At 28.4% G+C, this 25,884-nt stretch overlaps 2 protein-coding genes across 2 annotated transcripts in view; one reads left to right on the top strand and one right to left on the bottom strand.

Annotated features, from left to right (window-relative positions):
- Positions 1-10,379: 10,379 nt before the first annotated feature.
- Positions 10,380-12,502, bottom strand: LOC107162229 (uncharacterized). Its single transcript, XM_015509035.2, has 2 exons — positions 12,333-12,502; positions 10,380-11,521 (listed from the first exon to the last, which is right to left on the bottom strand). The coding sequence occupies exons 1-2, from the start codon at positions 12,346-12,348 to the stop codon at positions 11,106-11,108; spliced, it is 432 nt and encodes a 143-aa protein (XP_015364521.2). The 5' UTR covers positions 12,349-12,502; the 3' UTR covers positions 10,380-11,105.
- Positions 12,503-12,539: 37 nt separating this feature from the next.
- The window catches only part of LOC107162240 (uncharacterized), a 59,435-nt gene continuing 46,090 nt past the window's right edge, over positions 12,540-25,884 (top strand). The window contains exons 1-6 of the mRNA XM_015509054.2: positions 12,540-12,813; positions 14,635-14,777; positions 20,249-20,443; positions 21,265-21,397; positions 23,323-23,450; positions 23,554-23,682. Of these exons, the coding sequence (XP_015364540.2) occupies positions 12,668-12,813; positions 14,635-14,777; positions 20,249-20,443; positions 21,265-21,397; positions 23,323-23,450; positions 23,554-23,682 (874 nt within the window). The 5' untranslated portion in view covers positions 12,540-12,667. The remainder of the gene's footprint in view (positions 12,814-14,634; positions 14,778-20,248; positions 20,444-21,264; positions 21,398-23,322; positions 23,451-23,553; positions 23,683-25,884) is intronic.

Genomic DNA, 25,884 nt, shown 5'->3' with positions numbered 1-25,884 from the left:
AGATTTTAAAGTGAAAATAAGGAACCAATGTTACTTAAATGACAATGTAGAAGGAGCATATTTTTACTTTCCAAGTAGAACTTAAACTTTAATGTGAATGGCGATCTATGCGTTGATGCGAAAAAATCTTGAAATTGTTAATTTTTTTTCATCAAGCGCTTGTCTCAACTTTTTGCTGGTCATTACTAAGTATAATCTGACATGTTTTTGAACTTCGCGGTGGAAATATTTTCAAGTGGATTTTAAATCTAAAAGCTCACGGCACCGGTAAGCACAATTTTTGCTACAGAAAAATTTCTATTCAAAATGTTCATTTCTTTGTTGTTTTTTCATCTCTGAAACAATAATTGTATTTGAAAAATCTAATTTACTTATTAGTTATCGCAATTATTTATGTTTAGTGATTCATTATTTTTATGATAAAATGATATACCACATAAGCGTGCGCACGGGGTAGTCAGGGTAGGCACTTGACTACTCTGCGAACAACTGAACAACTAGCCTCCCCCACCCTAATATGTTTGATCATTTCAAAATGTGCGTAAACGAACGTAAAAATAAGAATATTGGAAAAATATATGGTCGTTAGTAACTGCCATGATAAAATTAGTTATATTATGTTAATTTAGAATTGTGATTTTAATCTCAAAAAGTTTTTCATTGAGACATTAACCATGAAAAAACAAAAAACCATATCTGATTCAAAAATTATACGCCAAGTACAAGTAAGTTATTTTTTAAGTAATTTTTACTTATTAACTAATTTAGGTATATTACATTATATTATTACTTATATAATAATTTTTCACTATGATAAATGCAGTTAAATAAAGTTACCTATCAAAATTTTTTTGTTCATGTTAAATGCCATGTATCATGTATGACTACCCTGCCAGTAATGTCTGTGCACGCTTATGATATACCATACAAATCTATTGAAAACAATTCAATTTAATAATTCTGACCACACAAGTATATTTTTCTTTTTTTTCAATCAAATTTTTTATGATAATTATTTTTATATAAGTGCCTACGTTGTATATTAAAGACTATTATGGTACATTTCTATTATCTTAAAAAAAATATATGTTAATTTATGTAATTATTGTTCATGTTTATTACTGCAGTGAAAAAATATGCATAAATCAATTTAAAAAAAGGATACCAATATTGGAATGTCTAATTATTTTTCTTCATCAGATCAATACCAGGAATTACTAAATTGAATTAGTCTAGGGTACACATCACATCGTACATATTTAAATTTATGTTACCTATTTTATAAATATCAAGAGTTTATATCTATGTTTAATTTTTTGATCATAACCAACACGGTAATTTCTTTTGTTGTCTTTTATAAACAATAGAAACAAAAAATATTGTACCAAGAAAAACAATTATTTAGGGGGACGAGGTAGCCGAGCGGTCTAACGCGTCGGCTGTGGCTCAGCCGGACCGGGTTCGATCCTCGACCATCGGGCGACATTTTTCTCCGGACAAGTCACGGTGTCCGGAGAACAAGTGCCGCCATCCCCCACTCTGGGGCATGTCAGAAACCTACGGGTGTCCCAATAAAAATTCTGCCAAAACTCACCCACGTGTGACACAGCTTACCGTTCCATAAACCTACAGTACCAGTATACCACCCCCTTCCCAATGGCCTAAGTTGTCGCGGGATAATTCATAAAAAAAAAAAAAATTATTTACGTGTATTGTATTATTATATATTTTATGCCATGGCCCGAAATAATTATCGAGTTTCGTGGAGTTCAGTGCGGTAATGCGGTGTACACTGCAGTATATTATAACGGAAAAGAAAATGTCCGCCACCGCATACATTTAAATCGTCAGTGGAATTTTTAAACGTTGTGCTCAATCAAAATATAAGTTGGTACCTACTTTTTCAAATGGATAGTTAAACGAATAGTTGGGTCAGCCGGGTACAAAAACAAGTTAAAAAAATAAATCAAGATATAGTTTTACAACAAATATTTTTTTGGCACGTATTTGACATAAAATGTAGGTAATGTTTTCAATTTCTCTGAAATAGATACAATTATTTCATTATTTTTGTTTCTAACGCCTCGAATTATGCTCAACTATATGCTTTACATATCCAACCCATCATGGATATTTGGTAGTAAAATTGTGTTAGTAAAAATAATAAGTTTTAATTATTCATTTTTTTTTCATTTTAGAATGACGATTCACATCATAAATAATTTTATTTTTTGAGATATAAAATGTTAGTGTCTAGAGAAAAATCTCAAAAAAACACCATTAGTAGATAAATATGAAATCTAAACGATTATTTAATTATTAAAAAAGGAACTAACGCCTAATTGATATTTTAGGGTGCTATATAAGTACAAGTTATTTTGGTATTTGGGTTATAGGCCCTCGGTAAGTTTGTACATCGCATTACGAATTGTCTGACTATTTTAATAATGTATAATATAATCTCAATATTTCTATCTTAGCACTCTGCACGAGTGATGGTCAAACATCTCGCCTCAACTACCACTACCATCATCGTAGTGACATCAGAAACAACAACAACAGCAACAGCAGAAACAAAAGCACCAAAGGCAACAGCAGAAACAGCAAAAGCAACGATAACATCAAATAATTATGTTCGTTGTTTGTATGAATTTAGTTGAAATCGGCACGTGCAATCAAAAATCGGAGCTCATAAAGTTGATTCGACTTCAAAAAGTATCTCCTACAAATTACATATTATTTGGTAGATATCGTGTACATACCGCCAGATTTAATGTGCGGAAATTGTAGGAAAACATGCTTAAAAAGTTTAGAAATATATAACTATGATTTTTGAATAATTAAAAAATAAATGGGACATAGGAGCCTGATGAAGACTTTTCATAAATCTTTAACTGAAATGGTACAAACAAAACACTTATTTTTGATAGGTTACAATACAAATCTACTCCAAATTTCGGTTTTCTATATAAAATGTAGTAAAAATCTTATAAACAAAAATGGTTTGGATATAACTTATAATTTTTACGTAAAGGAATAATTTTAAATATCAGATATTGTAGTTTAATCAATAAATTGTATACAAGATTATACTACCTCTAAAACATTGGCTGTTTTATAATTACTTAGTTTTATCATTCCCTGCAGTTATCTTTGATTCAGTGTGTTATGAACTTATATTCAAATTTTGTTATATCAATATAGTATAATATGTTGTTCACATATTAAGTACAGTGGCGCTCAGGCAGGTTAGAAAGTAATGCGATTGCATGTGATTTCGAGAGGAATGGGTGTATATTACTGCAGGTTTCATAGGGAAGTTTATACATTTATAACATATGCCATAATTCTTAGTAATTAATTTCCTTGAACTACAGTGAATTTTAAGCGTAAATATTTTTTATAAATAAAAAGTTGGGTAGGTGGATGACTAACTTTTTTTAACTACACGTGTTCTTAAAATACCTCTGTGCGCAACTGATTAAGTAACATTAGTTTTAACTTTGAATGGGTGAAAAGATTCAATCACATCATAACATTCGTCAATATAAATAAAAATAATGAGGTAAAATAGTACTGGTACTGCAAAATAACATATATAGTAAACTACATACTTCTATTATAGTTATATGCCAATATAAATTACGAGTAATATGTATAGTACAATAAGATCTAAACCATTATAAAAGTTTGATGGGGTGAACCATGAACAAATATATTTCTAACCCGTTTATATAATTATATAAGTATATTATAGCGAATATTACTTATTACTAATAAGTTATTAGTAATACGGCATTATATTGGTAGTTACTTGCAAGGCTAAGATAAAATAAGTTTTTAAACAGTGCATGGTAGTAACGGGTAGTAGGATGGAAGAAGCATATAGTTAGTCATAAGTTTATACATGAAATATTATACATCTAAACATGAACTAAGATTTCCTGTAATGTTTCAAGATTAAGAAAAGACAAAATTGGAGCATGCGAAGATTGATATTACCACATAGCGGCAATACGAGTAAGTTAGATAGATGTGTGGCACATTTAAATGAAAGGAAGCGGAAGAATAAACGATGAATCATTTCCAGTTTTGATTTATGACATGAATGGTCCTTCTAAATATTTACAATTCCAGGTAGTAATGTTTGTATTTTAAAGTATATTTATTAGTGGATTTAAGACGATTTTAATTAATCAAACCTAAGATTTTACGTGTCCCATCACAATATTATTAATGTGACATTCAAATTTAAGTTTTGGATCAAAATTGTTAAAATTGCTTAATAAATATAGTATTTCACCATTAATACATATATACTAAAATACTAAAATAATATTAGACATAAGTAACCAAATATCAATCACTCTCCAGGAAATTAATTATCTGATATATTTATTAGTATTGAGACTTAAGAGTAAAATAATATTGATTGTCCGATATTTGTATAGATATACATATAATAGATATGAGTATATATATTTTTTAATCAGATTGTAGAAAATCAACATTAACTTAACGAAATATTTTTCTATTTTCTGAAAACATAAATTTAGAGTAATTTCGAACTGATATTGTTTTATAAACATAAGAAACGTTGGCACCAAATTCCATCAGTCCACGACAGAGTGACACAATATTGATAATTATTGTAATCAGGTAAATTTGTATATAACTATTATATTATTTCGATCCGAGTGATCTTACTCTGTCACCAATACCGCAGTTATTACCACCATTATAATAGATATAGCAATTATCAATGCCGATACTTATCACCCGTCTCCCCCACAGACTAAGATAGAATGGACTGGAAACGAAAGACAAATTACAGGACTACCTGTTTGTTTCCAGTAGTCCAGTCCATTTTATATTAATCCGTAGTCCCATCCCATATGTAAGATAATATAATAACCTGATAGGTTTGTAATTGTAATTTATTATTGTTATTATATATTGTTCTCATATTCTCGTATTGTATAGTTTAACTGTGATATTATTATCAGTTTAAACTAGATTTTTAGGATTGTCTGTGTTGCATCTACGATTATATAGTCTGCTCAAATGAATATATCTTTAAAACCTGTTTAGAAAGTTCGCTTAAAAATTGATTTCGTTAATGCTCACATTCATTATTTTAACGAAGAAACGACATTAAACTATTTATTTAAAAATGAATTACTACTAGTATAATGTTATAGATTGTTTTTAACTTTAAATTTTAAATTGTAATGTAGTTATAATAAATACCTAAATACTAATATACGAATCACTAACAAAAATAATTTAATCTAAGTAGCACGTAAAATATTCTGCAAGTTCTCTAAAAATATGAATTTCGTTTACTTTCACACTCTATTTATAAGATATGAGTGACGTTGACGTTGCCGTTCACTAAATAAGAATTTGAATGTTATGAACGCATGTTCAAGAGCGTGTACTTTCCAAACACTACCTATATGTTTAATATTATATTGATGTCGTTGATATAAATAAGATATTTCAATTTAAATATTATAGTTTATTGTAAAAAAAATAAGATAATGTATCATTATACATCTGATTGATATAAATTATAGATATTTATATTCTGGTATAAAATTATATCAGATAAAAAAGTTAGTTCGTAATACATATATCTTGCAAATATTATATATGGTCAATATACTAACTTGTTTAGTGGTAGTTAGGTAATATAGATATTCTGTGAATATTCATAACAATTCATTAATAATGTCCTATTCGCATATTTTATTCAATAAATTTCTGAAATATGGGATGACCTATAGGTTATAGTTATATTACCTATACAGAGTTGTAATTGTACCTATACAGAGTTGTAATTGTTTAATACAGGTCTATGGATCTATATAGACGTTGTGATGAAAATAATAACACGGCGACATGTGTATGCAATTAAGCTACACTACGCCGGATTGCCTTAACTGATATTAAGTTACAAATTCTAAAAAGTTGGTTACAAATGGTTACAAATTGAAAAAACAAAGTTACAACCATTTTTGAAAAAGTGTTATACACTGGAGGGGGGGGGCTAACTTCACAACATCCTTAACTGCATGATAATAATGTAAGCGTATATTTTATTGGGTTGCAAGATCTTCAAAATTTCGCTCATAGTACCAAAAACCAAATACCTTAGGCCTACTACAATGATATCATGTTCTGCCAATCCACCGTCTGTCATGCCCGAAATACTTTATATTAAATATAGTTCAGTACATTTCTCCAACAGTCCAACATTATGAAGTGACAAGACACTCAAATGCCCATTTTTGTGGGAAAAGACAAGAGATCCTCGTGAAGAAAATGCGTATAATTCTAAACTGTTTTGTAGGTATTATGTAAATACTCTCCGTGTGATTTGAATACTTTCAGTTAATCATTCTTTTATTACTCTGCAGTTAAAGTTTAACGAAATCAGGCTTATACAGATTAAATTGAAAATACAGAATTTTCGCATTTCACAATTAGACGAATTCGTCAACTCTATTGCTGTATTTTGCCCGGCCACATTATTTTATTTCTATTTATCAAGTGATATAAAAAGAGAGAACATGAAACCAACACCCTCAAGCTTGAATTATTTTTGGTTCATATTTAAAAATGTTGGTTGGTGCCTCGTATAGGTACTCGGTACACGTTTGTAATTTACGAGATCTGTAAATTTATACAATGTACATATTATGTATGATGTGTTAAATGTTTGAAAGCGAGAAAAAAATTATAAATTTTTATTTTCAGGTTGTTTTTATTTTTAATTGCTGCCCCTTAACCTGCAAAACTACAGCTATACATATTACGTACCTACAGCGTACAATATAATAACAACTAGTGATTATGTAAAACAAACGAAAAATATGTTTGATTAAATTATATATTTTTTTCATCATATAACGTTTTTAACAACTAAATAAACATTTAATTAAAAATTGCTATGCTTGGCGTTTCGTACACATTACACGACCGAATACATTATAACACATAATATAATATAACAATGCGCCAAAGTAACATTTGCAACGTCTGTTGCTACAGCTTCAGGCAATATGAGAGGGACTAGTTTTGTTTTTTGACGATAAAAGCAGCGTCACATTCAACGTTCTTATTAAATCAGTAATTTCACCGTTTGAGAAATATATAACAAAATTGATTTAACATAATATCTTTGAATGCAGCGCGATATATAGTTAAATATATTACATGTAAGTATTATGTATAATGTATATGTATACAGTATACACGTGTATACATTGGGTAGCTACGAACCTTTGTATCTGAATATGCCATATACATACATACGCAGACGATCGAGCACCAACCGAGCGCGCATAGATATATAATATAATACCGCAAATGGTTGCAATAGAGGAATGCATTTTTCCCAAGTGTTTCCGTCTCCGAAGCAATTATATTATATTGTATAAAGTTTCAATCCGACCTATCTCGTCGTGGAGAAAATAAATTTACGCAGGGGACATGCATCACGGGTTTGTCGCGTCGTGTCGTGTCTCGTGGGTATGGGTACCGATTGTATACAGGGTGATTTTTTTATCGAAGAACACTCATTATTTAAAAAAGTATGAGTGTATGAGTATGAGTGTTCTTCGATAAAAAAATCACCCTGTATATAATATTCTCGTATATTGTGGCGTGCGTGCACTGCCATAACGCCTTGATGTTTTAAAATTTTTTAGATTTCACGTGATATTCGCGTCAGCTTGGACAAACAAACAAAACAAAATAATATAACAATGTCACTTTGGTTGAACATCATACCATAACATCATAGGTATTTGCAATTTTCGATCATTATTCGTTTTTTAAAAATTAATATCGATAAAAATTTATTTGTTAGGCACAAAAGCTTAAAAATTTAATACAAGGCGCTTAACATATTAACACATTGTTACAATAGCAGTTGAAAAATAAAATAAATTCATAGTCACAATTTTATTTTATAAGCATTTACAGTTCATATTTTGACTAAATACGTAAAAATTACGGCAATGTTCAAATTATTTTACGCTAGAATTCATAAAAATTTTTCCTTTTATATCCAAGATTTGAAAATTTAATACAAGGCTCCGAAAATATTTTTACAATAACAGTTGAAAAATAAAAGAAATATATAGTCATAATTTTTTTTTACAAGCAATCAAATTTTAATTTTGACAACATACGTAAAAATCACGAAAATTCGCAAATTATTTTAAGCTAGAAAATTCATAAAAGTTTTTCTTTTTTAATCATCTAAGATTTGAAAATTAAATACAAGGCTCCTTACATATTTTTACAATAGCAGTTGAAAAATAAAAGATATATACAGGCACAATTTTTTTTTATAAGCATTCAAATTTTGAATTTTGACAACATACGTAAAAATCACGAAAATTCGCAAATTATTTTAAGCTAGAAATTCATAAAAAATTTTTACTTTAAATCTAAGATTTGAAAATTTTGAATAATCTATAATATATCCTAGACGGCTAGACAGATAAACCGTCTCCGCTCAGAATCGTTTTTCGTATACAATGATATAATATCATTGGATTCAAATTTAATTCCATCGGCCCATTACAGTAACCCACTTGTAACCTACTGTACAGCAGAGCGACATCCACTTTCCCGCTGTTTTTATCTTATAGATACTATTCAGGACTGAAATAAATGTGTGTGACCATAATATGCACACCGCGGGAATTAAAGTGCCGCAAAATTACAAAAGCCTCTGCCATTGTTATAAAGTTATATGATATTTAATTTTATGCATGATCATCAGGTAAGGAAAAGCTATGATTGATCATTTAAATTTTCTGAACCAATTAAATTGTTCGATTTATTATCAATGTTGGTAAGAAACATCAATAGTTATATCATGTTTCTAAGTACTTTCGTTACACCTAATACTTTTCAAAATGTTTGAACATGAAATATTATAACTGGGTATATTGCAGGTATGCGTGGATGAAATAGAATTTACCCGATTGATAGATGTTTTCAATATTTTTTCATCAAGCTAAATTAATTCAATGATTAACAAATGATATCTGATGATAGATCTAAAATTATATAGAATTTGGATGGTAAACAATATTATTACCTATTTGAACGGAGGAGAATTTTTTTGATTCGACTTTAGGGCCTCAGCGTGGCGTACCTTTGAGGAGTAAGTTTCACAGGACGGCTCTTAAACGCAAGAGGACTAGGGTATATGGGAGTCTTTTACCACTAACTCCCTCCCACCTAAATTTAACCGCAGCATACACCGATGTATATATGCAGTAGTGTGTAAACCTATATAATACATAGGTACATGTCGAGGGCGTAATATACTTATGTGAAATAGTTTTTTTTTATCATGTTTACGCATAGGTATAATACAAGGCAATTTATTCTTTGGGATTTTTCGGGCCACTAACCTCAGTGTTAAACATATTATCAGACCCTTTTGCCGTGAAATTTTAATGGATTTCCGCCCGCGGCATGGCTGTACCCACCTCGTGTGATATATCGGAGGTTGGGTTGTCGTCGTGTGAGTATATACCTCATATACGCCGACTAAGTTTATATAATATTATATTATTTACGCGTTTCGTTAAATTCATTGCGAATGGCGACGAAAAACCCACATACGCATATTATGTTATGCCAGCCGCACTATTCAAACGTCAATTTTGATATGCGAACATAATAATATAATATCGTACACGCATAATGTATCGATCACAATCATACCGCATACCGCCGTTATACATGCGCGTATTACACAACTATACTACAATATTAATATACAAGTGAATTTATACAGGTATACCTAACCTGATATACACAGGTACACACAATCCGATTTATATAAATGGTATCGTGTCTACCATCAATATTCTGCTGCGTTCTGACGACGACATGAAACCCGATCGATGAGGCCGTTCTATTAGTAAAAACATTCTAGAGTGTTATTAATTTATTTCGTTCGATTAAATGACAACTGCAGTCAATACTATTTTATTACACATCGTTGTACATTACATTAATTGTATTTTATACACTAATGACTAAACTATATTGTTTGAAGTACATATAAAAAAATATTTCATTCATAACATTTTAATCGTACCTAAACTGAATTATTATACGGAAATTATTTTATAGATACATAATATATTTAGATATATTTCAATAATTAACAAAATTTTAATAGATATACTTGTTTACTTACTTTTTTTTTTTTTTTTTTTTAATTAAAAATAAAGTATATTTACAATCTATACATGTAAGTGTATAATGAGTAAGTGTGGTGACAGAGTAATAAGTAATATGTGAAAAAAAAAAGAAAAAAGTAATAAGAGGAGGAAGGCTCCCAGAGTGCCACCTGACCAGAAATTAGGGTTTGAGTTTATTTTTTTTTTTGTTTACTTACTTATACATAGGTATAAGTTTATATTTTTGATTTAGAAACTTAACATAATATGCACTAATTATTCGGGTTTGAGCATAAGTGACATTCAAAGTACCTAACTTATTTAACTAATTTGTATATGTATACTTGGAATGCACATAAAAATTATTTGTTAAAATATATTTTTGTTTGACCATTAAATATTTTGTATTATGGTGATTATGGTTGTTTGTATTGTACTTATTGAAAAATGTTGATTCTTAATAGAAAATACTATACCTATGTTTTGTTGTAGTGTCTCGTTAAATATAAACAAAATTGTGATTGATTAACATAAACTTCCTTAATATTTGAACCATTATAGCCTTCCATATCTTGCAAGTCTATATTATTATTATACTAATGAAGAATACTTCTTTATATGCTAAGTCAGTTGAAAATATCTCTCCATGAAACTCCTTAAATAGTAAAGAAAATCTAAATAGGTATACCTTAAAAATTCCAAATTCATTATTAAATGAAAAAGGAAGGCGAGTATGTTTTTTTTTTTTTTTATTGAACGTTACAGCTTCGGCAGCATAGGCCATTAGCTTTGAGTTTTATACAATTATATACTTATAAATATTTACATAGAATAGGAAGAAAAAAAACAGTTTATACAATATTAGTGACTTATTACTATTAATTATTATATGCTTTTTTCTAAATTTAATGCCTTGAGGAAAGATATGATGGTTTCTGGTAGGCAGTCGGGACCGATAATTTCGTACAGGTTGGAAGGTATGTTATGCTTTTTACGTTCTTCCTCGTTGGATCTGCACTCGGTCAACAAGTGTTTAACAGTGAGGGTCGTTCCGCACGAGGGGCATTCTGTTGGTGTTTGGTTGTTCATAAGGTGACCATGAGTGAGGAGGGTGTGACCGATTCTTAGTCGGGTTATTATTATTTCTGTTTTCCTGGTTGTTTTTGTTTGTGGCCAGGGATTTATATTTTGTTTTATTTCTCGTAGTTTGTTTTTTTGGTTTACCCAGTGGTTTTGCCATATGTTCCGTGTTAAAAAATTTATATGATTTTCGAGTATGTTTGATGAGTCACCTTGTATGCCTATAATAATATATATATATATAATTATAAATATTAAAATAATACACAATACACAATACACTCCCTACAAAGCAATATTATTTTGAAATAAGGAATTATTTTATATTTCACATTATTCCCAAGATTATATTATGTGTTGCGCATCTATCAATATTTTGATACCTGTTGGGAATACAATAAATAATGTAGATTTTGTTTGCTTTAAATATTTTATTTGGAAACTTTATGTTATATTATTATGTATATGCTATAAGTAAGAATTCATATTGTTTTTTCTTGCTCTTCTAAGTTGTGGATAAATATGTTGAATATTTTTTAATTATTATATTTTATTTTTATTCCTATATCTATTTATATACTTTTTGGACGTTGTCCTCTGAATAAATAATAATAATAAAATGCTCATCGTCCGGTATGAAATACGACGAAGAAAAGAAAACCATGATTATTTCAAATGGTACATCTTATAGAGATAACTGGACAAATTTGTTAGTCAAAACAATTATCATGATATATATTACTTTATACACATAAATTATCATAATATAATAATGATTACAAACATGGTGAGACATATAATTTGATATAATAACATAGTGAATAAAATTATACACATATAAATGTACAGTATATATATATATGTGTGTATTATATATATATATATATATATATATATAGGTGTTAACGGGTGTCCATAACAATAATAACAATAATTATTATGTTGTAAAAAAAATTAGCAAAAGACTGTTGAGTATCAAATTGGACGTTGGACGACCGTAAAATCATAACAAAATAATGAAGCTATAGGTACCTGTAAAGTCATCCATATGAAAAAAACAGCAGTAGTAGCGGCTTCAGCTTAAATCTTCAATGGGTAGCGCACGGCGCGCGGCGGCTCGAGTGTGCTCTATCCCAACGAATGAGAGCGTGACGGCGCGTGATATACCTACTGATGCAGTGGCCATCGTAATTACGAACGAGTAAATATAGTAGGTAAACGAGTAGGTACCTACCTATATACACTCTTTTTATGTTTTCTATGCATTCATATCGAACCCGACTAGCTTACAGGTGTACTGCAACAATAATATATGAATCGCGTAGTAATCCGTACAACACACTCGTGTATTTTATTTAGATTTATTTATGAATAAGCCATTATACATAAAAACAACTTTGGACGCATCGGATGATAGTGCGCGCTTGATTTTCGTCGCAGTCCGAATCATGGAAATACGCGTATCATATACCGCCGCCGTGGTGTTCACCTGTTGCTGTAGTTGGCTGACCAGGTAGGAACCTACCTATAAATAATAATATACGCGATATCATAATATTTATTTTGTATAGTGTATACATAAACATAAAGTAAGTACCCTTATACGTTATTTGTCACGTTCGTTTGGTGAAATCGATAATTTTGCTCATTCTGCAGACGAGCACTTCGTAGAAAATGTACGATAGACAGTGGGGCACTGGGGCTACATAATAATAATATGGTCATCTTAAGATAATATCGCCCGGAAAATGGATGGGTGATGAATAATGTAGGCCGTTAATATTACAATCTTTGTATACGTTTAATAAGTTTTAATACTTCACTCGTTATTTTTTTTTATAGCTGGCTTAAAAACCCAAAATAATTATATTCACTTCGCAGTTTATTTTTAAAACCGGGTTAGTGAAAAGAAAAAATTATGATATACACGATATACCCGATACACTTTTTAAATTCTGTACTTATTTAATGTATTAATACATATTTAACACACGTTTAAGTTTTTTAATCCTCAACTCAAAAACATCTGAATCAAACACGATCTTGAGTATTTGATAACACACAAAGTGGCATTAATTAGGTGATATATTATATATTGGAGATGATTAAATCTTCTTTAAATTTTAAATAAAACCGTAAAAAACTCTGGTATAACTAGTGAGGAAGCTAATAATTGACCGGTATAGTTAAATAAGTCTCTGCGGAGAGTCAAGTTCCTTGAAAATTTAAATCTATACCTACATACCAAAAAATAAAATGTGTTTGTTGAAAAAAAATGTTAATTAATGTATGTAACTTACAATCCTTTTTAAGAAAATTAAATTTTAATTGTCATAAAATTATCATTATATTAGACATTATAATTCATATTGCTTATAGTTGAGTATAGGTACGTTACCTATATTTATTTATTATATAACTCAACAATAAATAAACAGATTATAAAAAAAAACTAATATATTATATGAACATATAACTAACCTACCCATTGTCATTTTGTTATTGAAAATTTATTACAATTTTTTTTTAAGCTAAGCAAAATAATAAACTTTAGATACCTACCAACTTTGTTTCATTGAAAAAAAAAACGATTCATACCGAAAAGTAAAATAATCTGTTCCGAATAAGATTGTTAAGTAAAAAATGACCTGTTGTAAGTTTACATTACGTCGCTGTAATAATAGTGATTAGTGACTATCGTTAAGTTAGTGAGCACACGTCAAAAGTGACTGTGACTATTATATCGAGGTACAAGTTATACGGAAAATAAACTTCTAAACTATATATAATATATTATGGTTAATTTTGGTACACGATGTATGATATGATTACGTATTATTATACGAAATAACATCTTATATCATCATAATATTAAACAACAATTATAATTTGTATTGTGTCTCAGCAAACATGTGCGAATTTAATTTAATTTTAAGCAAACCTTCTACGTTTGTCCAAATGTCATGCTCATGTGTATAATATATTTTAGGTAAAATTACATTATAATTTACTATACTACATAGTACTATACTATACTACACACTTATCTGAACAAGAGTCCAATATAATTTTTTTTCAGTAAACGGAGAAAACTCATTTGTCGAAAGCTAAATTTTAAATATTTTGATTACATGTATTTCTTTTGTTAATGTATGTTTTTGTCACCTCAAGATGAGCCAAATTTATACTTTGGATACAGTATTATGCGTATTTTTTAAATAGTGGAATCGGGTTTTTTTTATAAGAGTCTCACTCTCACAATAATATATTTTGTATAATTTATTTTTGTGTGATAATATTATAATGCTATTGTTTGATGTGTGATCGTTTGCAGCATACGAGGCCACGCGATCGACTTTAAAGCCGTGCCCATGACCCTGTTGAACGCTACCAATTTCATTATGCGGCACCAAAAGTATTTGCTGCAAGACGACGAACGCGCGACTGACGCCGCCGAACGAGCATCCGGTAACGAAGGTAGGTAACTACCGCTGAACGCCAAGCGCGTTTTTATACGTAATATACAGGGTGATTCAACAAGCATGATCCACCTCCAAGATAAGTTATTTGTATCACTACACTCGACACTGTTTTAGTAGTACAAAAAAAATCTCAAAACTTTGAACATATTGTCTAAAATACCTATTTTTAATAATTCAAAAAATAAAATGTTGAATAACTGCATTATTTGAAAATAAAAAGGGATTGGACATATTCGGCGAATCTCTCTGTATATATTTTATAATATATTATATTGTACAGGGCATCGTTTTATTGTAGGCCATCGAGTGGATAGCTGATAGGGGTTGAGGTTTATTCGGTACAATGCATCATGTATAACACGTGTATTGTGTAATATTTATGTCAATACCACAATACGCATTAACGCGTGAGTCTGTTCGTATATAATAATATGATTACCTACCTACATATCAATTTCGCGACGATGTGCCTTTTATTTACTACCAATTGCATATTCTATATAAATCTAGGGAAAAAATTCTATAGAAAAATTAACACCTCCCCCACAAAAAAATACATATATAATTGAAAATATTGTCGTAAAAATATTATCTATATTATATAATTTATCAGATAACTATTTTGTTTAAATATATTATATATATGACTACATAAATAAGATATTTTAAATATTTTTATCTGGATAAAGTATAACACTAAAATATGCTATCTATGCGGATAACTTGCTATTGTGTACAGTATTAATTTATTGAAACCGACTTACCACTTAACATATAAAAACGAGCTCGTCAAAGTGGTTAGATTAATATAAACCACTCAGGAAAATGTAAAATGATTAACTGGAATCCGAATTAATGAACAATGTCCGATACATAGTAAACGATGCCCAGTTTGCCCACGCATTAATATAATAATATCATTGTTCATTGTTGTACGTTAAATTTTATCAGCTCATATGTTCCGTAATCGAATTGAAATAATAATTTAACGGCGGATCGAATGTGATAATATATTTTGTTATCCACGTGTTTTACTTTGATATAACCACCTTTTATATATTATATGCCCGTTTTCAGTCTACATTTTTTCCATTGATGAATGATATTACGACGTGTTTCAATAATATTTCAAACGACGACAATTCGATGTCAGTACTGCAGACTGACGGCAGCGGCGCAGCGTAAACGATAATATAATACATCATTATTATGTAGGTAATGTCTGTTTGACTATTAATAATATATTAATATATAACAGTGTAACCATTATTTGTCAATTATAAGTTTCCGAAATATCTGAAAAAAAATCTAATCGATGTAGGTAGATCAGACACTATACATTTTCTGCTGAGTGTCACATCGATTTTGACCCTTAAAGGCTTAATAAAATATCCCATCTGACGCTATAGTAATACACTGTTATCAATATGTGTACCTAATTCAATATGCTTATATGACCGTATGTACGTATCCGTTTCTATACGTAATTAATGAAAATTATGATGATTTTAATTTTAAAATATTTACATAAATTATGTATGTGCTATATATACTGTTGACTTATACACGTTGGCCGTAGTATTAGGTTCTTAATAGCGAAATTAATAGCAAAATAATTTCAATTTTGAACTTGAGTAGAATTAATAAATCTTAAAAATCATATTTGACGGGCCTTATAAGTTTTTATTGTTTTAAAGCATATTAATAATTAGAAATAATTTATCGGCTGGTGACCCACATTGTGAGACTCACTTTAATATACCTAACATTTCATTCCTCTCTACAACGGCACAACCCAATATGACAATATTATTACCATTGCGATTACTTATCATTATTTTAATCATCACTCATTATAGATATCTGTTAGTATTTATGTTATTAAAATAGCTTAGTGCCTTAGTGTACCTACTCACGGATATTTGTCAAGTAACGATGAGAGCATTTCGACTTTGATTCTTAGCTTATGCTAATCTGCGGTAGACGAAGAGCATTTAAATGTTTTGTCTTTGAAATAATTTGCGTGATGATGGTTTGTGTGCACTAATGTCTTCCATAATAATTTGTTGTTTGAGGTGACTTTGCTTCAAAACATTAAACGTCATATATAGTTGATGACTTTAAATTAACGAGGTATTATTAAATGTCATTCACTGAAGTAATCGTAATATCTTGAATCCATCTCTTCGCGTTTCTGTTTGATACAACGTTCGTTCCGAAGGTATTTAAGCATAATATTTCATTATAATGTGTATATTTCGATCGAGTTAATAGTGTATTATGCGCATTATGATAATATATACAATTAGGGTTTAAAATTAAAATTTAGTATAATCAATATTTACTATTTTGCTTCATAACCAAAATGGTGAAATCTATGTTGTAATATTGCTTCTCGTAATACATTTATTATGCATGTATAACGACACAGTATATTGTGGTGATACACATTGTAATATATACTTCGTTAATAAATATCCAGATAAACTTAGTATGCAAATAAGAGTATCTACTTTGCATATTGGGTATAAAGGTTACACCTTTTTGGATGTCATACGGTTGGACAATTTATTGAAATCGATCGACGCATTCTAGAAAAAAATTATTTGAACGAAGGAGTTTTGTGTATTATACTCAGTGACTTTTCGTAGAAAAGTTAAGAATTTTATAATTTTTGCAATATCTCTATATATTATGCACGCAAAATTTTAATAAAATACTGCGTGAACATGATGATATACATTTATATTATATACAGGTATCTTTAAGTTTAAAAATAAATAATTTCTTAGAAAATCAATACATTTTCTTATATCTGAGAATATTTCCTATTGCAACATTTAAAGTAGATTAAAAAAAAAAAAATATTTACAAAGTTTTGATTTGATTTTAAAAGATATTTTATTAGGTTGAACTTATAAATATATAAAATAATATTATAAAACTATTAATTAGATTTAAAAGTGATGCATATGATGGGTTGATAAAATATTTGTAACTTATAATGGAGTCAAACCGTTCACTAAAAATTAATTAAATTACATCTCTCTTATTTAATTTTAATTACTTTACGGACCATGTCGAATAAGTCGTTAAAGGCTCAGGTTGAATATTGTGATATTGGCGTAGGTATAGCTTTCATAATGGTATTTAGGTCATCGTAAATATTACAGCTCGGTAATATTATTCAAAAGCCTAAAATATTCTGAAATACTCAAGTTGTGAACTATTTGTCATCTATAATAACTTAAGTTTGAGTTTCGAATAGTAATTGCCAAATTATTAACGATTATTTTATTTTATTATTAAGTTTCAAGAGTATAACTCTAGTTCAGACCGATTGTAAAATAAAAATAAAGTTTCCTTATAAAAAATATCATTACTTATATCTATTCTAGTATTCTATGAATTATTGTGAATCAAGTCTAGTAGGTGTTATTAGCCAGAAGTTAAGACTTAAAAAGAAGTAAATTTATAACATAATATTTTTTTTTTAATTTTCAATAATTACTACAAAGAATAGAAAATCTGAAAAAAAAACAATTAATAAATCATATCACATTTTTTACGATACTATACTACTATATTTTTCATTGCTTTCTAATTAAATTTTTTAACGCATCACTATCCTCCACTAATATGTGAGCAAAGCGAGACGAGGATCATAATATAATAAAACAACATCTCTCATAATATATCCAGTCCGTGACGATTATATTTATGATATCTATAAAATATATTATGGATCTTAAAATCACTTTTTTAGTCCTTTTACTATTATAGACATGGTATTAAGTATTAACTATTAATACTATCATAATCTAATTGTCCTTAAAATGATAATAAATATTTAATTATTTAATAATATATTAAAAATGTTCAACTTTTTTTAAATTATCATACTTAAAAAACATATGTTTTCTTACAATGTTATCTGTTTAGTCATGATCGAATTTGAAAGTTTTAATTAAGTTTATACAACTTACATTTTCCTCAAAGCTTTACCATTAAAACACGAATCCATTGTTTTCCACTTTTTTATTTGTATTTATATATTTTTGACTAAGTTGTTCATGTTATAATATTTTTTTTTTAATTTTAAGCAAATAACGTAAAATATATTAAAAAGTATATTTAATTAAAACAAATACATTTTACATTCAAGAACCAGGTGTTTTATTGTTTATAAAATAATTTAGTGTTTAGATACCTAATATATGACTGATGACTCCATAGTATAAATACAGTTATAATAATGAATAGCGATATCACTATACTTCTCTAAACATTTAGTTTTTTGTATGAATTTGGTTTTATTTATTTATTAAATTTTAAAGATTTTTTAAATTAATTTTTAATGTTTATAGACTTTTTTCAAATATGAATTAATTAAAGCACATTAAACTGATTGATTAATAATTATTAGTTTTTTGTATAAATATATTAGCTACCTAGTTAATAATTTTTATATTTGATGAATAAAATAACTTAAATTCAGTATTCAGAGAGTATTCATATTATACAAATTACAATTTTTCTTTTAAAATGTTATTCTCTAATACAAAGTCATAATTTTTCATTCGACTCAGGACATGTTTACCCATAAAAATCTTAAAATATGAGAATATTATATACAGAAAAGAGGATGAAATTTTCATTCTATTACCAAGTACCAATACTATTATTATATTAATATATTATTTAACTAGAAAAAAATATAAGTATTACTTATCATTGATTGTAATCTCATATCGTTGTTGGAATAAGTACTTAATTATCTACTCAAAAATATGATTTTATATTATGTAAAAAATAAACTTTATTTGCTTTCTTAGTTTTATAATTTTGTATACATTTTTACTTCTTCTAAGCTGCATACATTCATAAATAAAATATTATAATAGGTGAAACTATCATACAGATCTGGACTCTATTTACGACAAGAAACTATTTTTTTTGTTTTTATGTCCATTGATTTTAATATAATTTATGATATCAATGAGTAATGGCTATGATTGTATATTTAAGGAAGAAAAATTACTTTACTTACAGTGAATACAATTAAAAAGTCTAGATACTTCTGAAGTACGGTATTATCATTACTCCATTACTACCGGGTATAGTAAGTTTGTTATATGGGGAGGAGGGCTTAAGGGCTTACCCCCTCACCCCTAAGTACTACACTGAATATTCGTGTATGATGATAAATGATAATAGTAATAATAAAATAAAATAATAATATTATCAAATTATCAAATCGATCTGTTTTTGATGCATAGCAAGGAAAACGGGAAAGTATTTCTTAATTATTTCACATAAAACAACTGTGTAATGTTTGGTGAACTACGGAGATTATTTTCGTTATGATATTATTATTAATAAACTGCTACTATAATGTACGCGTGATGGTATAATTAGTGCAGGTACCTACGTGAAACGTAATGGTTTTTTCTTTTTTCCTTTCAGTGAACATGAATATTGATGAGAACGTAGATGGCTTTATTAACAGCCCTTTAGTTTTAACTACTGAAGTGTGCAACCCGAGAAAATGTCAAGCCGGTAAAATGGAAGGAGTGTGTATTAGCGCCGAATCGTGTTTCAAACACGGTGGTCAAACCGGAAACCCTTGCAACGGATCGAGTAATCTGATTTGTTGCACATGTCAGTACCCGAACATATAATAGTACACCTATAATACATTTAATACAGATGAATATATTATTACAACACATTAAAATTGCGTCTACAGCACACTGCACGTTTGGGCATTTTATCTCGAAATTCGATACTCGTTTGTGCATTATTTAGTCTATATTTAATTAAAATATATTATTTGTAGGTATGCTATGTAGGTTTTTATGTAAGTTGTATAAATTAAAAATTATATATCATATCTGAATTAAAATTAAATATCAGTAAGCGCATTATGTTGACTTCACATACGAACTTTATCAATGTACAAACATAAGACGGGCTAACGCCGAGTACTAATATGTGCATAATTAGCAACCATACGCGTGGTTGTAAAATCGTACTTGCTAAGATAATCATAGTGGACTATGATAAAGTGTGATGTCTATGTGTGATTATTATATAATAATATGTTATGCTACTTTTTCATTGATATTATTTCATAATTATTTGACATAACTCAATTTTCCACGTATCTATTTGAATTATCACAAATGTTATTAATACTTATCTATATATGGAATTATAATATTATATTTATGCAATATGTCCAATGCTCATGTAGGTATGGCTTGTATACTATTCTTAAGCAAGGGTATGTAGATACTTCTTTAATTTAAAAGATGCCCAAACGTGGTATTTTTTTACTTATCGATATTGATGAGTGCCCAAACACGTTGTATGTAATAAGCCAAAAGTACTATGGCACGCTTACAATATTTTTTTTCCGAATACTTGTGTTGATGTGTTTTTAATTGTTTTTTTGACGTCCGTTGGATAATTTGTTGCAGTCATACTTACGTGCGGTGACGTCTCCAGTCAAAAAGTGACGTATCTTCAGTCCCCGGATAATTTAAAAATTGATACGGGCAGTTTGGCATGCGATTACGACGTAATTGTTCAAAAGGATACGTGTGCTGTCCGGTACGTTCATCATTAAACTGTTAAACTGTATATATTATAGGTTGTGGAGTGTATATGCAGTGTATAATGTATATAATATAGGTATATATATAACTATAAAATTACATATTAATATAATATACAATTTAAAATACAAAAATACAAAAATTTAATATTATTACAAAATGCATTGTTTGAATGTAAATAATTAATTAGCTAGTTGTTGGTACTAACTACTGAAAAATAAATTAGTTTAAATAAATTTATTATATACATAGCTGGAGTTAAAATAAAATTCTTTTGTTCACAAAAAAGAAAAACTAATCGATTTTTCCGAGTAAAATAATAGTTATTTACACTTACATGTAATGGCTGAAAACTATTAAATATACTTATATAAAAATAATCTTTAAATAAACATTGCTTTTAACATGATATTTAATTTTCATATAATATGCAGAGAGCGGATACTGCAGTTGCAGTATAGAGGAAATGTGCAAAAGGCAGACACTTTTATTTAATATTCCATTTCTGAATTAAAAAGTAAAAACATATAGGAAGACTGGCTTTTTATGTTGATTTAAATTCTCTCAGTTACAGTTTTTTTCAACATTTTTTATCGTGTTTAATTTCGAATGCGAACCATTCGGAATCATATCCATGTCAGTATCGGCCCATTACGCAAATTTTATATATTATGTGTCCATTTGATATTTTTTAATGGTTTCAGTATAATTTTTATTACATTTGAATATTTTGGGGTCTAAGAGTATATACATTTTACCTATATCAAAAAAGATCTTTGGGAAATGAGAGACGTTTGTTGCAAATTATTTTAGTGGGCTTATTATAACTTCAAATTGTATATATTTATAATAAGATTGAACTTTCTGTGCTTATAAAGAAAATTGTATTAAATAAGGTAAAATTAGATCCAATTATTTATATATTTTAGGAATGTTATATCTTTTATAGGCTGGTTGACCATAATCCGTAAGAACACATAAAAAATTGGAATATGTAGTAATTATGTTTGGAGCCGATTTCGCAAAAAAATATATTTTTGAAAACCCTATATACCTCATTGTATCTATTATCATGAACTATATTACTTCAGAATATTTTTATAAAAAACTGGAAATGTATTTATCTTGACAGTTTTGCTATGCGATTTTTTTGTATAAAGTTTGTTATTTTAGGTAAAAAAAATTTTAACTAACTCAAGTGCAGATAAAGTCTACGTTTCATTTTTAGTGAAATAAAACGTATTTAATCATATAGAATCTAACAAAAAACATATAGTGGTAGAAGAATTATAAAATATAACGTAACTGACTTTTCATCGATAAAGTGATATTGGGAGAACATTTCGCCAATACTTAAGTGTCGCCGAGTGACTGTTGTTGAATATACTTGGATACATTATTTACAGTCACTGCATTATAATAATAACAATGATTGCTAAATCTGAATAACCATTAACAACTAACAACCAAACTACCGAACAACTGTTAATTTATTGTTAACGACTTCCGTTGCATGATAATTTTGTCCATACGTGTATCACGTATGTCTAAAACGTATTACGCGTATTTTATAAAAAAAAAAAACGAGAAATAGAAATATGATTTATACAAATATAAAAGAAAATAACTTCACTATCAAAAAAAAATAATGTTTTCGTCAAATATCATTATATTATCATGATATGAACGAACAGTCGTCACACAAATACTGATAAAAGATAAAACTAAAATAAATATTTGATAGAACGGTAAAAATTATTATTTTTAAAATATTATAATAATTTAAAAATATTCCTAAAATTGCAAGTTATATTTTATTTATTAATATATGTTTAGTAAATATTCAGGTTTATATGCACGAAAATGTTTTCCGTATTATCAATTAATTTTTATAATAATAATTGTCTTGCACTCTTGAAGTGTGGATTATGAAACGGTGAATCTGGCTAGCAAAATAGGAGGAGTATGTGACATCGATCAAGTTTACATTTTGAATTCCAACGACGGGCCAACGACGGGTCAGTGTGGAGCATTGACTGGTTATAGCAGTAAGTCTTGATTTAACATACTGAACGAAGTGAATGTTATTTCATTACACTTAGTCAGCACTCAGTACCCTAATAATGTAGTGATTTAAATTGATTTTTTCAGCCGTTGTCGCTGTGAAACCGAACCAAGAAAAACCTTTGAAAATAGCAATGGTTGTTCAAAGTGAACCGACCGAATATTGGATAATAAAAATCTCACAAATAGATTGTGGTGAAATAAAACCGCTCAAAGGTAGGAATAACAAGACAATTTATATATAGTTGTATAAGCCATATTTTTGTAGTTATATATTTGTCCCCGGGGATCACTACAATAACCTCGCTGACACGGTTATCCGGTAATTTTTTTCTCCCTTATAAACAAAACCTAATAAATCAGTAAACCAAAAATATATATGAAAAACGCACAGGAAAAAAGTTCGCACAGTCCTATAATATAGAAGGCTGATTAGTTGGGCGACAGTGTCTACACCATAACATCGTAAACACAAGCGAAGAACAATAACTGACTGAAAATAGTTTTTTTTTCACGGTTCAAGCTATTTTATATTTTCATTATACATTTATACGTACACAGAACAGTGTAGTATTCACTGTCTCGAAATTCGCCATGTTGTATAATACATATTAAATATTTCAAACTATAAGAACGGCTGAGAAAGTTTCCATTTGAAAAGTCTCAATGTGCTGAAAACAGAACAAAAAACGAAAAACAAAAACAGCCATAAATTATTATTTTTTCATTTAACGATCGTCGAAACGCTACCTATATATACATGCATTCAATCCAATATAATATATAGTGTGAGCATATAATACTATCACAATATTATTAAAGGAGCTTAAATACTGCACCTGTATAATAATATATTAATATGATACCGCACGTACATCTCAAATTTGTGTTTTGACTGTATATATACCTACTTTGAATGAATTCAAATAATTCAATCTCTCGATAGGAAGCCCAAATAACGAATGATGAGAAATTATATTTCATTCTTCGTATAAGGCTTCTTCGTCTGCTGAACATGAATAGCAATCAAACGCAGCATTTTCTAGAAGTAGGTATAATTACTGTAATATTATTGTTCGCTGTTATTATTGTGTTATAGCTTCTTCGATTGGATATAAATACGGTAGGTAACTGAATTATTTCGTTCATACAAATAGAACTTATTTTGTACATCTTAGGTATTTATCCGAAGAGAAGTATCTACCTCCTACGCCTGTATGTATGCATTATGTATAAACAGATGACGTTAAAACTTGAATGTGCGCTCAGATATCTAATCGTTGAGATATTGTTACAATGATTTATGATTTGGAACGGTATTGTTATATTGTTTGTACTATAAATCAAACAGTCCATAAGCACAAAGATTTCGTTCGCGAGGTTGTAAGGGGTGTAATGGTGCAGTACGATATGCACTGAATACTTAATGGTTCGAAGTGATTTCCGTTGGAGGAAAAAAATTTCTTACATAAACATAATTAATTTTGACGTATTTTAATCAGGTGATTAAGAAAAATACATGGGAAAACGTTTTCGTGGTTTACTTAAAACGTTTTATAATAATTTCACATTGCAAAAATTATTATTAATTATTCAAAAAACATTAAGTTTGTAAATCGAAATATATCGTACAAACTTTTGTATAATTTATAAACTGAGGGGAATAACAGCGGCTTGATTTTTTATATAAAATAAAAATAAATACTTAAACGCGCCATTACATTTTGATTTATTTACAAGTTCGAATAAACTTTATTTTTTCTAAACGCACGGAAAATGAATCAAACTAAAATAGCTTTATATTGTTTCCTATTATTTACAGAATTTTTATTCGTTTTCAGGTCATAATATATTTTATTCAGTTTAACTTTTAAGATTCTCGACGATTTGTTTAAAAAAAAAAAAATATATATATATAATATATGTGTGTGTTCAATTTTAAAGGTAACAAGAAATATTTCGACCGTATGACCTTGAATTTGATTCAGGTTTTTTTTTACAGGATATAGGACATAAATACATATTTTTTTGATAAATTTAAATTTATAACTTTTTTTATCTGCGCATGCGCAGTAAAATAAAAATTTCTTAAATAGGAACCATTATTTTTGACACAGGATTTAGATTGCTATATTTTTTTTGAGCAACTTTGATCTCTACAGTTTGTTGATATCTTCAAAATTGCCATTTTTATGACTGTCGAAAGTTTTAAATCAGTTAATTCGTAAATATCGCATTTTTCAACGAATTAATTATAATGATATTTTTTTATAAATTCGATGTAATAATAAATACATATTGTAGTTTTAATAAAAATAAATTGTTATAATAATACCTATAAATGTGTAATTAAGATAGAGCGTTGAAAAATGCGATATTTACAAATTAACTGATTTAAAACTTTCGACCGACATAAAA

This window comes from Diuraphis noxia, unplaced genomic scaffold (genome assembly GCF_037042655.1).
Source record: "Diuraphis noxia isolate RWA-SAM2 unplaced genomic scaffold, SU_Dnox_SAM2 contig0003, whole genome shotgun sequence".
NCBI classification, from domain to species: Eukaryota; Metazoa; Arthropoda; class Insecta; order Hemiptera; family Aphididae; genus Diuraphis; species Diuraphis noxia.
Note: the sequence above shows the minus strand (reverse complement) of the source record. Positions and strands in the feature narration are given on the sequence as shown.